This window comes from Geotrypetes seraphini, chromosome 10 (assembly GCF_902459505.1).
Source record: "Geotrypetes seraphini chromosome 10, aGeoSer1.1, whole genome shotgun sequence".
In the NCBI taxonomy this organism is placed as follows: Eukaryota; Metazoa; Chordata; class Amphibia; order Gymnophiona; family Dermophiidae; genus Geotrypetes; species Geotrypetes seraphini.
The window spans coordinates 30,160,439-30,174,944 of record NC_047093.1 but is presented as its reverse complement, the minus strand read 5'-3'; the positions used below and the strand labels follow the sequence as shown (position 1 = coordinate 30,174,944).

The following is a 14,506-nucleotide window of genomic DNA, read 5'->3' as shown; positions in this document are numbered from 1 at the left end:
CTCCAGGACAGGTTTGGGAACCACTCCATTAGAGGTAATTATTTCCCTATAAATAAGTAATAAATATTTTTCACTATCCCTGGTGCTGTTATGAAGTGTTTGGTCTCAACTCAGAGTGTAATGACGTCTGGGCTTGAGAACTGACAGCAGGATAAGAAAGCCAGGAAATTATCTTAGTTTTAAAAAGTATACACACCAGAAAATCTGTAGAAATCATTATACTAGAAACAGAAATAAAGACATGTAGAGAATACAGGCCTTCCACCAAAATTATTTTAAAGTACAAAATAAAATGTTCAAATGAAATGTGGAAAAACACAGATTGAGAAAAGGTTGAAAAAGTATGACAAATATGGTGCGTGGGGGAGGGGGGACATCAGTAAAGTCTAGCATTTTCTATATCGTGTCCATGCGAAGTTTGGAAAGAAGTGCACAGTCTGCAATACTGAAGATACATTATACATTCACATTCTGCCACAAAACTGAAAAAGAAAACCTCACACCCTCCAGATCCTTCCCCAGCTGCCTGAAGCAGAAATTTTCCCACTTATTCCTAAGCTAGAATCAATTTGGTTTTTGGTTCTTACCAGCCCTCGTGGCACAGGCAGTGTCCACAAGCAAAATCTCCATGGGAGTTGCACCTGACTGAATCCATTTCTTTATTCTAGAATGAGAAGAAAATGTTACTGCTCTCTCTTTGGCGATTTCCTCTTGATCAATTGCTTGAGTAATGCATAAGCATAGACCAGCGGTCTCAAACACGCGGCCCGCGGGCCGCATGTGGCTCTCCAGGTTTTATTTGCGGCCCACGGTCTGGAGGCCCTCATTCTCTTCCTTTTGGAGCAGCAGCCGGCTCGTTCGCTCAAAGCCGCAGGATGGCGGCTCCTTGCGCTATCCACTCCTGCATCGGAAGCCTCTCTGATGTCACAACATCAGAGAGGCTTCAGACGCAGGCGCGGATCTCGCAAAGAGCCGCCACCCGCGGCTTTGAACGAACGAGCCGGCCAGACACGCTGCTGCTCCAGTGGCGTACCAAGGGGGGGGGGCGGTCCACTGTTCTCTTCCCTGCAGGGCCGACCAACTCTGGCGGCCCAACGTCAATTCTGACGTCGAGAGGACGTTCTGGCTAGCCAATCGCTGCCTGGGTACCCGGAACGTCCTTTCCGACGTTAGAATTGACATCGGGCAGGAAGGAAGGAAGAAAGAAAGAAGGTGGGGTGGGGACAGGGAGCCAGAAAAAAAAGCATAAAATGGGGCACGGAGGAAGGAAGAAAGACAGACAGAGAAAGAAAGAAAGAAAAAGTTGGGGGAGGGAATGAGGTCTGGAGGAGAGGAAGCATACAGGAGGCTGAAAGAAGGGAAGAAGTATTGGATGCACAGTCAGAAGAATAAAGTGCAACCAGAGACTGATGAAATTACCAAACAAAGGTAGGAAAATTATTTTATTTTCAATTTAGTGATTGAAATGTGCCAGTTTTGAGAAAGAAAAGATATTGAACTTTAAATGTGAGTGCTGCAGAAAAAAAATAGAGTACTTGGAGGGCCGCAGAAAAAATAGTTAATGTCTTATTAAAGAAATGACAATTTTGCATGAGGTAAAACTCTTTATAGTTTATATATCTTTCCTTTTAACTGTTAAAGGAAAGTTTTATAAACTATAAAGAGTTTTACCTCATGCAAAATTGTCATTTCTTTAATAAGACATTAACTATTTTTTCTGCGGCCCTCCAAGTACCTACAAATCCAAAATGTGGCCCCGCAAAGGGTTTGAGTTTGAGACCACTGGCATAGACAGATTGCTCTTGTATTTAAAGCTAATCGTGTTTTTCAGCACAGGCTGGTTTGGGCCTGGCTTCACCCCATTGCATGCAGGGACTTGTAGTTCCTCCTTTTTCTACGAGCAATCCACGTGTACATCAGGGTAAAAAAACAACCATGCTTCAATAGATCTGACCAGCAAAAATGAAGCTGTTTAACTGTTCTGCTTAGACACCAGTGCCATTACCATCAGAGGCTCCTTTTAACTATTTAACATTGGACATGATGAGGCCTCCCATTATAGTGCAACCTTCCTATGTATACGCAGGGCCTCTTTGCACCCCTGCTCCTTCACAAACCCCCCCCCCTTAAGCACGTGTGCACCCCTTCCTTTCCCTTGTACCTATTTAATTTTCCTGGTACGAGCAGCATCAAGAACTTGCTCACTGCATCGGTGTGGGCTCTTTCTGACGTCACTTCCGGGTCCTGCACCTGGGAAGTGACGTCAGAGGGATTCAATGAATCCCCAGCTCTACAGCCCTGCTTTTTTATTTATTTATTTTTTTTTGTTTACTTATTGCTTGATGTAGTTTGATTTGTTGAGTAGGCAGCCTGTTCACCCAAACTGCATCAAACAAAAAGTAACCTCCCCCCACCCCCAAAAAAGAAAAAAAGCAGGGATCATGGGCTGGGGATTCTCCTAACCCTCTGAAGGCCTTGACAGTATTGATCTCAATTTGATTGGCTGAGCAGCATCTACCTGTTGCCTGCTTGATCAATCAAATTCAGAGCAGGGCCTTTAGGGGGTGGGGCGAATCTCCTGAAATCCCTGACCACTGATTAGCACATTATTTTACCTGCAGGAAAGGTGGTCTGACAGTTTTTATAATAACCAATTTACCCAGATAACTGGGATTTGAAAATTGCACTCATTACGGACATATAGATGAAACAAATTTTAATATTTAAAGGTATGATATTCATATTGAGTCAGTGGCATACCCAGCTTGCTGGCTACCCTGGGTGGAGCAACCCCTTCTCTAGGCAGGAGCGGTCCATTTGCATGTATCTGTTGGCTCCGCCAGTCCCCTGCCCCAGAACAGGAAATTGACATTAGTGTGTTGGGGGGGGGGACGCATCCACTCCAGCATTCCCCAACTCCCTGCATCCAGGACAGACTGGTATGCTAGAGTATTGTGTTTAATTAGCAAAATATCTGGTGGAGTTCAAGTAGTCTGAAAGTTAATTTGTGGTGCATCGACCATGAGTACCTACCAGGTCACAGGGGCAAGAGTCACAGATGACAGAGGCATCGATCTGAAGGCCATCAGAAAAAGAAGAAGGCTTCACAAGGATATTCCCTTTCTTGTCTTGTGTGGTGAGGCTGCAGACATGGGCATCACCCACTTTCTCTAAGGCCTTCAAGCGCATATTAAATGTCCCCTGGTAGAGATAAATGATGTTAAGAGTGACTATCTTTAATTTCCCACCTCTCCCCTGTCATTAATATTAAGCCTGGCGATGGTACCCACCACCTGTGCAGAATTTCCCCATTGTATATATCTGATTTCTGCCATATTTCTGTCTCTTAAGCACTTCTCTATTCTTGAAAGTTGCGCGGGGACAGAAATCAAACCCGTCCCCGATGGTATTGAATTTGTCCCACTCCGTTCCCACTGAAATCAAATCTGTCCCTGTCCATCCCCGCAAATAATCTCTTACGTCCTTGTCTATCCCCATAAACTTTAGAAGTAGTTATATGATTTAATTATGCTACTGAAGTAGAGGCTCTGGTAGAGACCCATTTACAAATGATCAAAGATGCTTTATTATTTTGGAAATATGGATTGGGAAATACACGTGGAGGGGCATAATCGAAAGGGACGTCTAAGTCCGTTTACGTCCATCTCACAAGTCGTCCAAAGTAAAAAAAACAGCTTAAAACACATTTTCGAAAGATACGTCCAACTTTTTTTCCGTTTTGAAAATCGTCTAATTATACGTCCTGCCGATCTGATCGTCCAAGTTACTAAATCGTCCGTCTTTATACCACATTTGCGTCCAACTTTTCGTCCAAGTCCAAAATGCCTAGAACAAGCCCTGTTGGACGTGGGAGGGGTCTGCAAAGTGATGGACTGCACACCCAGACATGCCACCTAAATAGTGGGGTACCTTACAGGGCACTGCTGTGAACTTCACAAAAAGGGTGCCATGTCTTCTCCTCACTACAGCTCCCTTATAGGTCACGGTGAGCCCCCCAAACCACCCCAATAGCCCTTATGGCTGCAAGAGCCACTTATATGCCACTACATAAGGGTTTTGGGGATGAATAGGGCAGTGCACATGTTTAAGTATCAATGCGGTGATTACAGGGGCTTATAGGCATGGTCCTCCTTTCCATGAGTCCCTAACCCACCCCCAAGACGACTTAAGCTGCCTCTGGGATGGACGATTAGGCTTTCCTATGCCAGGTGGCCAGGTGATGATGGTCTGGAGGCTGAATTTTAAAGTTGTGATTAAAATTTTTATGGGGGTAGGAGGGGGTCGTTGATCACTGGGGTAGTGTGTGGAGGTCTGTTTTATATGTTTTCAGTTCTTAACTGGTGACTTTGGGTGGGTTTTTGTGTCTTAGACCATGTTTTACATAGTCTAAGTCACAACGTCCAAGTTCCGTTGATCGTGAGCTGTATAACTTTCGGTTATACATGGTGTACGACAGGGATCTCAAAGTCCCTCCTTGAGGGCCGCAATCCAGTCGGATTTTCAGGATTTCCTCAATGAATATGCATGAGATCTATGTGCATGCACCGCTTTCAATGCATATTCATTGGGGAAATCCTGAAAACCCGACTGGATTATGGCCCTCAAGGAGGAACTTTGACATCCCTGCTGTACGGCTAAGTCTAAGCCGGTCCACTTACCGCCCAACTCCTGCCCTCAACACGCCTCCTGAAATGCACCGTTTATCTTTGGTCGTTCAGCGGCACTATGTAGACCTAGGTCGTTTAGAAATACATCCAAAACCCGTTTTTATTATTGGCACTTGGACGAATTTGAGAAATGTTCGTCCAAGTGCCGACTTAGGCCCGTTTTTGGATGTATTTCTCTTTTGATTATGAGCCCCATACTTTGTAAATGGGTCTCTGCCAAAGCCTCTAATGTAAATGTGAAATATAAATACTCCAACTGATAAGGACCCTCATGCTATGTCAGCTGAAGACTTTCTCTGAAGTTCGCCAAAACACGCTTTTACCAAGCTTGGCAGGCAGCAGCAACGTCTGTAAGCCTCAGTGGCTGAAAGATGCTGCCAGTGACTGCTACACTTTGTAGAAGGGAGTTCCGGCCACTTTTGGAGGAGGTCCTCAGCTGGTGGTGCTTAGGGATCCCCAACAGCTAGGGTCAGCAAATACTTCAATACTGGAGAAATAAAACCAGAAATGCATTTCCTTTCTGTTGCTTACAATACTCAGAAACTGAGGAATGGAGGGATAAAAATAAAAAAAAATCAAACAAGTAGCAAAAATCACTCCATTAAAGACAAACCAGAATGTGCCCAGAATGATTATACCAAGTGACAGAAAAAGCCTCAGACTATCGGAGAGGTGTACCCACACTCTTCCACCCAAGCATCATAGGCAAAAAAACATTTGCATGTGGTAAGTATTAGCAGGTAGGAGCTTAACGAAAAATAGCCAAATGAAATACTGTTGTGGAAAAACCACTATTAGCAGAAAAGCACAGCCAGGCCACGATCGTTTCGTGGCGAAACGCCACTGCCTCAGGGCCTTGACAAAACACCAGGCTATCTGTTCGCAGGTCAAAACCACTGCGTTGCAACCACCCGAAACGCCACTGCCTCAGGGCCTTGACAAAACACCAGGCTAACAGATAGCCTGGTGTTTAGTCAAGGCCCTGAGGCAGTGGCGTTTCGCCACGAAACGATTGTGGCCTGGCTGTGCTTTTCTGCTAATAGTGGTTTTTCCACAACAGTATTTCATTTGGCTATTTTTCGTTAAGCTCCTACCTGCTAATACTTACCACGTGCGAACGTTTTTTTGCCTATGATGCTTGGGTGGAAGAGTGTGGGTACACCTCTCCGATAGTCCGAGGCTTTTCCTGTCGCTTGGTATAATCATTCTGGCAACATAGCAGTTTGTCTTTAATGGACTGATTTTTGCTACGTGTTTCCTTTCTGTTGAGCACAACAGAAAGCTGCGGTAGGGGTTTAACGCACGTTAAACCACCTGCCGCGCTAGCCGCTAGCGCCTGCATTGAGCAGGCGTTAGTTTTTTTAGCCGGCCGCGGGGGGGTTAGTGAGTGATGAAACGTCCGACGCGCTAACCCCCGCTAGCGCAGCTTGATAAAAGGACCCCAAAGACATCTGCTATATACACTTCCCAAAGCTAATAAGTATTTCAGGCAGTGTGTCGGTACTGATGAAACATGTGCAGCTGCCTGAAAGGAAGGAGCAGGAGGCCACCAGGAGACAGGTGGTACATATTGTGGAAGCCCCGCAAGAAGTGCTTCCATCCCTGCAGTATCCCTGCAACCCCGGGGTGGGAGCGATCCCTGCGGACCTAGGGGCACCTCACAAGATCCCCACAGATTCCAAGGGATTCCCATCGACCCCCCGTTCCCGTGCATCTCTCTATTCCTTATATCACCCTCAGATTCTTTCACCCCTTCCCATTCTCAGCTTTCACTATCATAAGAATTGCCACTGCTGGGTCAGACCAGTGGTCCATCGTGCTCAACAGTTCACTCCCGTGGCAGCCCTTAGGCCAAAGACCAGTGCCCTGAGACCAGCCCTACCTGCATACATTCCAGTTCAGCAGGAACTTGTCTAACTTTGTCTTGAATCCCTGGAGGTTGTTTTCCCCTATAACAGCCTCCGGAAGAGCGTTCCAGTTTTCTACCACTCTCTGGGTGAAGAAGAACTTCCTTACGTTTGTACGGAATCTATCCCGTTTAACTTTAGAGAGTGCCCTCTCGTTCTCTCTACCTTGAAAAGGGTGAACAACCTGTCTTTTTGTCTACTAAGTCTATTCCCTTTATACCCAAGCCATGTCTCCTTCTCAGCTCTAGTTTTCACATCTACTCGCCCTCTTTCTTTTCCGCTCCATAACTTAGATGGAAAGGTCTAGAGTTGATTTTCTATGTCAACAACCCCCCTGATTAGTACCAGGTACACTAAGAAAGATAACACAATAACCAAAGGCTTCAGTCTATTCCCCTTCCACCAATACAGGCAACCCAAAATTTCAGTGGGAAAAACAAAGCAGAACATACCACTTCTCCACGGACGACTTGAAATGAACCAGATTCTGTCTTTTTGCTCGAAAAGGAGCTGATTTCAGTCTGCATGGATCTGGGAGTGTAATCTGCTCGGATGTCCATCTTAGAACGGATACGCTAGAGCCAAGCAAAGAAAGGTTTATTGAGGAGGAGCATTAATGGCAGAGCACCACTGCCACAGGTTGACTTAAAACCAAACCTTCTGTTCTAGGAGCTGAAGCTTTGCCTGACCAGCTCTGCTGCGAGCACAGGACGATGAAAAGGATTTCAATTCTATGCCCTGTCACTCTCCCCTTCTAACTTCAGAAGGAAAATAAGAGACACGGTAATTTCAAACCCTTCATGACTTGTTAAGTCCAGATATTCTCATCTCTGTTCCTTCTGGGCTTCAAACAAGTCTGGTTTTCAGGGTAGCCACAATATGAAAATTAGCTTTCTTCTTAGACTTTGCGCGTGCAAATATATTTGATGAATATTAATTGCAGAGTTGCTAAAAATCAGACCTGTGTGTGTCTCTTGCTGAGTCCCTGCTTTTGTGTCATTCTTGGAAAAGGGATCTCATTATATTTTTGTAATACAGAGGAATAAATAAACAAACTTCTGCTATAATTCAGAGGTAGGGGAGGATATCTTCTTCTTCAAGGAACCCACGTCAACATGAGGGCATCCGTGGAAAATCAGGGGAGGGACATTGCATGGCGACACCAGGAAGTACTTCTTCACCAAGAGGGTGGTAGATCGATGGAATAGTCTTCCGATACAGGTAATTGAGGCCAGCAGTGTGCCTGATTTTAAAGCTAAATGGGATCGAAAGGTGGGATCTCTTCACAAAGGGAGGTAGGGGAGGGTCATTGGTGTGGGCAGACTTGATGGGCCTTGGCCCTTATCTGCCGTCACTTTCTATGTTTCTATTAAAAGAGAGTCCCGTTTTCAGGGAGGAGAGATGTAGTCTGCTTAAAGGTATCTAGATGTCTTGGATCTGCAATATCTGTGACCGAGAAATCTGGACAACTCCTTTCGTTTTTCACTTTCCCCTTTCATTTTATTTTTATGCAATGTATCCTTCCCATTTACCCGTACATATCATGTTTTGTCTGTACTGTTCATGTGAATCTATTGTTTTTATTTCTGTATAATTGTAAACCGCTTTGCATTTAAAAGCGGTATATCAAGACCAAATAAAACTTGATTTCACCATTAACTGAATAAAATATAAACCCAAACGCGCCACGCTACCGATCCTTCCTCAAGTAGAATGGATAATTTTCAGCTGGACATCTCAATGTCCAGTCAAAAGTTGTCCGTTCGGTGATCCTCAGTATGGACAGCAAAAGATTTATTCGGTTAGCATGTGACATTGTCCAACTAAAACTTTCTGAACATCGACCCCCAAATGCATCTTTCATAAAGAGGCAGTGATATGTTTTGGCAATATTGTTGGGGAACCAACAGCCATGCCACTAATAAAAAAAGGTGTCTTTTTTTTTTTTTTTGAAAATCATTTTTATTGAGAAGGGAAGTTTTTGAAGCCGTTCTGCTTGGCGTGGCGGTGGTGGCGCAGGGTTCAGGGCAAAACACCTCTGGCGTCCCCGTTTTTACAGTTGACGGGCAATCCGGCTTTTCCTTCTGGGCTGGGCTGTGGTCCCTTTGCGGCTTGGGCTTCACGCGGGGCCTGTACCCTTTATGAGATGATGGATGCTGGATCTGGCGCCTTTGCCTCTTTTGCGCAGTTCAAGGAACGTTGGGACGTCCCCAATACTCATTTTTTTGCTTATTTGCAGGCCCGTCATTATTTCGAAGGTGTCTTGATTATCTCCTTTGTCCTCACCCTACTTACAGGGATTCCAGGGGTAAACAGGATTAACAAACTGGGCTCAACAAACAGCTGGCAAAGAAGGCAATGGATACCGAGATCAATTTCTTTAATAAAATGCATTTCCATGGTAAGCATCTATCCAGCTGTTTTCATTGCACAATCTATCTATCCTGCCCATTCGTAAATTTTACATTGAAACTATATGCGAGTACTTTGGGGGATGAAAATAAATGTGATATAACACTGCAGAATGTTTTAGATACATAAATGCCTATTATTTATTTATTTAAAAAATTTATATGTCACCTGGAGCCTCGGCAGTTTCCAAGATCACATACATAAAAATAACACTGTACAGTAATTCAAAACAACTTAAGAAGTGCAACCTGAGGGCTCCTTCATATCATCCTTCACTGTAATTACTATATTGCTTACAGAGAAGAAGACTTTATCTCTTAAAGGACAAGATCATCCTTTCCTCCAATCCCCACTAATTCTTGCGGAAGCTCTGTCCATGGTTCTGACTAAAGATGTGCATGAGGACATAATCTGGTCCTCATCGCCACCTGTCCCCAGTCAGTTCTTTTCCATCCTCACCTCATCCCCATCATCTTGCTATCATTCCCTCACTATGTCCCCATGGATTTCTTTCCCATTTGCATAACCAACCAATATTTAAATGATCTTGTAAATTCAAACAAAACATAAAATGTGTCCTATAACTTAACATTGAACACAAAATATTAGACATTGCTTTGTTAAATATGCAAGATTTTTAAAATTATTTTTTCAGGGGGGGGGGGGGTTTGTTTAGTTGAGGTTTTGGTGTTTCAAGTTTTTGAGTTGAGATGCGCATGGAAACACAGTCTGATCCCATCCCCATACACTTCCAATTCTATGTTTTTTCACGAAGAGGGTTGTAGATGGCTGGTGTGCCCTGCTGAGGGAAGTGATGGAGAGGAAAACGGTGATGGAATTTAGAAAAGCGTGGGATAAACATAGAGGATCTCTAATTAGAAAACAAAGAATGTAAATTAAAGAGCTAAGGCCGGTACTGGACAGACTTGCACGGTCTGTGTCCCATATGTGATGATTTGGTGTAGGATTGGGCTGGGGAGGGCATCGATGGGAACTCCACTAACTTGGAACATGAGGATGTCACTGGCCGGACTTTATGGTAGATATCCTGCAAACAGGAAGGTTGGATAGGCTGGAGTAAGCTTGGACGGCAACTTTAGCATTTGGAACCCAGGACAATACCAGGTGGACTTTACAGTCTATGACCCAGAAATATCAAAGAAGAGACAAGTTAATTTAATCATTTATTTTTTAATGGGTATAACTAATGGGCAGACTGGATGGACCGTTCAGGTCTTTATCTGCCATCATTTACTGTTACTATGTTACCATACCTGTTACTGTATCCCCTCCCGTTCATATTCACTTTTGATCCATCCCTCCCATCCTTATGGTATTAATAACTATTTTGCACCAATACTGTGGATACCCATGGATTTCCATGGGCTTCCCATTGTCCCCATCCCCTGCAAACCTCTAGATCTGATTATTTTTGAGAGCTGCAAGATCTCCTCTGCCTACCCAGCGCCCAAAAGATTCTCGCCGCAGTCTCTCCTCTCACCTCAAACGCCATACGCAGCAGCTCCATGATGTTAGAAGAGTCTTCCTGCAGCTCACCAATCTCAGACACTGGGAAATACTTGTGAAGCTTCTACAAGGGGATTCACAAAAAGGAGGATTTATTTTTCAACAGTGAGGCAGTCTATCAGGTCCTTTTACTAAGGTGCGGTAGCCGATTTAGCGCACGCTAACTGATTTAGCTCACACTAAACACTAACGCGTCCATAGACTATAAATGGGCACGTTAGCATTTAGCGCGCATTAAAACGCTTAGCGCACCTTTGTAAAAGAGGGGGTATGTTTAGCAGGACACAAGAAAGGCCAGGACAGGTCTGGGAAACAATGTCAAATCACAACTCAAATCTTCTAAACCAGCTGAGGGCAGCCTTCCACCCCTCCCCCATCTTAGAAGTTGGTGCATTTTTTTCCACTTTTTTAAACTAATACTGATAGTGCTCAAGCAGTGATTAAATTCATCCATTTTTCAGTCCGAGGGTACAATAACATTTGACAAAGAGGACCGCGTAGGTCTACCCTACTGAAAATGGGCTTAATAAGGCAAAATAATTTTCAATGAGATCAAAGCTGAAATGTGCTAGAAAAGTCCTGTATAGGCCTGGCTTCAATTCTTCTCTCATGTATGCTGGCAGAGAGCTGATTTAAACTAAACTAAACGAAAACTTAATGCTCCTTTTACTAAGCTGCAATAGCGTCTTTAGCACACGCTAGAGAATGACACGGTGACAAAATTCATCACCGTTCCCGTCTCCGCGAATAACCGTGGGAAACCATCTTCATGTCATTCTTTAAGGAGAGAGGGAAGAATCAGAGTATGAATGGCCACAACCACTGACCCTCAAGCCTTGAATTGAAGAAAGCTGAGATTGAGCAGCAACATTCCAGAGCTGAGATTGTGATGTCATAATGCCTCATTCCACCAGTGCCTAAGAGCCAATCACATCAATGATGTCACAATGGCTTCATTATCCTTGGCTCACATAAGAATGAGAGTATGAATGGCCACAACCACTGACCCACAAGCTTTGCTTTGAAGAATGATGGTGTAGAAGGACAGAGGATGAAATAGACACTAGAAAATGACATGGGTTTATTTCCCGTGGTTATCCACGGGGACGGTGATGAATTTTGTCACCGTGTCATTCTCTAGCGCACGTTAAACCCACACTACGCGGCTAGAACTAATGCCAGCTCAATGCTGGTGTTAAGGTCCAGTGTGGCAGTTCAGCACTCACTAAGCGTGTGCTAAAACCGCTATCGCAGCTTCGTAAAAGGAGCCCTTAGTTTTATAGACTGAGCCATCAACCAAGAGGAGCTCGACTCGGTTAACAATAATGTAAAACATAATACATAAACTTCACAAGGAAAAGTAGACTGAAATAGTTAATTTCCAAAATGATTAGCAAACAAAAAAGTTTTCAGAACTTTCCGGAATAAAGCAAAAGAACCTAAACTTCTTAATGGAAGCGGTAAAGCATTCCAGAATTCGGTTAATTTAAAAGCAAAAGAATGACTAAATCTCTTAAAGGTTCTGCTTTTACCGCTGAGAGAGGGGAAATGTAAGTTTTAATTTTTGAGAACTTCTGGCATGATTGAGAAAATAAAAGTTCTATTTGTGCATGAAATCAATTATCTTCCTTGTCCTCACCCTACTTATAGGGGATTACAGGGCGAAACTGGACTAACACAGGGCTCAACAAACAGCAATCAAGGAAGGCAAAGCATATTGAACATAAGAACATAAGAAATGCCTTCACCGGATCAGACCGAGGTCCATCTAGTCCGGCGATCCGCACACGCGGCGGCCCATTTAGATACTCCTCTATGGAGACCCGAAATTGCCGTATCCCTCAATATGATTTGCAAGAAGGTGTGCATCCAACTTGCGTTTGAAACCTAGAACAGTAGTCTCTGCAACAACATCCTCCGGCAGAGAATTCCAAGCGCTCACAACTCGCTGTGTGAAATAAAACTTTCTGATATTTATCCTGAACCTGGTGCCACTCAGTTTCAGGCTGTGACCTCTTGTCCGTGCCACATCTGAAAATGTTAGTAATGCTGCTTCTGGGTCTATTTTATCAAATCCTTTTAATATTTTAAAAGTCTCTATCAAATCCCCTCTCACTCTTCTCTTCTCGAGATCAGTTACTGGCACTTATATACCTCAACTTTTTAAATTCTCCAAAAAGTCAACTTTGAATTTAAGGCAAAACCATACCTTTCATTTTTCTGATATTAAAAATATAAAATACACCAGGATTTTCAATTCAACCTGGACTTATCAAGCAGCCAAACTCTACCTAGTAGAATCAATCAACAAATGAACTTTAAGAGTTCCAAAAAAGATCTAAAGACCTATCAGTTTGAAAAATTGGTACTTAATAAGAAGTATTGGCAGTATATAAATAAAGATTGTAGTGTACTGAATTGTATTACTTCAATGAAACGTATTTCCATGGTCAGCATATGTTCAACTGTTTTCATTACAGAATTCATCAACTGCATCTGCAAATTTGCTTTCTATCTGATGCTAATCCCTGAATGGATCTCCTACTTCTAACATATTTTAACCCTCTCCCCACCCCACCCCCAATCCCAGTCTCTCTACTTTATTGCATCAGTTGGAATGGTTTGTGATTTCAGTCTCTGTGTGAGGGTGCAATTGCCCAGGACACAAACATAGAGAGATGAAAAAATTGTTCCCAGTCCATCTCCTCTCATTGACTGTGCCAAAGTGTATGGGGTTGGTGGTGGTTGTGGTGGTGGTGGAAGGCAACAGTCGTAGCAGCATGGCCTCTTCCTTCCCACCCTGCCCTCACTCACCTCATAATAGCTATAAGAATAGTTGGTGACAGCAAAGATGGGGATGATATTATGCTTCCCCAGCAGGCGGACAAGGGTGGGCACCGAGGGATAATCTTGTCTGGTGTCATAGGTATACGAGCCAGTCACATCCAGGTGGCAATACTCGTCATTCCTGGTCAGGATGCCTCCTAGGACATTAGCACCATCTGCTTCATAGTGAAAGGCCGACTCTGTGGAGAACACAAGCAAGTGGGTGCTGCCTTCTCGCCATCCAATTTTATCCTGAGAGTAAACAAGGACCAAAATGGTGAGATATGCAGATAAAAATCCTACATTTGCATAGATTGTTTAGATAAGAAAAGACGTGTTCAAAGGGGCGATGTTCGAAATGTGCTGGATAATTTACAAAAGGCTCATAAAATGCAGAGCCTTTTGTAAATTAAGTTGTGCGGATTTCACAAAACTGATTGTCCACGAGAAGCCAATTAAGGTCTTAAGCTCCAACACTCTACATTTGTGGGGTTGTTTTTTTTTTAGGTGGTTATAAAAACTAGAGATGGAAGCAAAATTGCTCCCTCAATCATTTCTGAAAGCTTAGGTCCAAATTAGCTGTTAGCTGATGCTCGTGCATGACCCAACTATTAGGCAAGACCAGGCGGTTCTCTGGAGCAGGAAAGAGTGACCACAGTCATACTAAAACAATAGATCCTGAGAGTCAAACAAATTCAATGAACCATCAGCACCGACGAGTTTGCTTTTTTTTTTTTTTTTTTAATAAATTTTTTATTAAATTTTTGAAATACAGTTCAATACAAACCAACATCCACTAACAAGAGAAAATACTGAAACAATCGGGTCTTACGTGTCCTTCCTTCACGAAAACCCACAGAAACCTAAACCTCCCAGCTGAACCCCCCCACCTCCCTCCCCCCAGCACTCCAGTGTTAAAAGTTATAAGGTTTTAATATGATGATCATTTATTTGTATTTAACACATTTTTATACCGCCAAAAGTCAAATTATCAAAATATTGGCGGGAGGGGGCTTCAGGCTACCAGCCTTGAAAATTAATTGAGGAGAATATAAGGCTAAAAGTTTGCCTAGGGCACCCACCACTTTTACACCAGCTCCAGAAGGTGCCCGAGTCCAATTACAAAATACAGTGGAGAAATTCAGT

General features: G+C 43.5%; 1 protein-coding gene across 8 annotated transcripts in view; it reads right to left on the bottom strand.

The window, feature by feature from the left end:
* Positions 1–14,506, bottom strand: part of ITGB4 (integrin subunit beta 4) — a 159,313-nt gene that overhangs the window by 92,217 nt on the left and 52,590 nt on the right. For all 8 annotated transcript variants that reach the window (XM_033962471.1, XM_033962470.1, XM_033962472.1 and 5 more), the window contains exons 8-12: positions 13,349–13,612; positions 10,509–10,598; positions 7,048–7,170; positions 3,034–3,201; positions 588–664 (exon numbers count right to left, since the gene is read on the bottom strand). In XM_033962471.1, the coding sequence (XP_033818362.1) occupies positions 588–664; positions 3,034–3,201; positions 7,048–7,170; positions 10,509–10,598; positions 13,349–13,612 (722 nt within the window). The remainder of the gene's footprint in view (positions 1–587; positions 665–3,033; positions 3,202–7,047; positions 7,171–10,508; positions 10,599–13,348; positions 13,613–14,506) is intronic.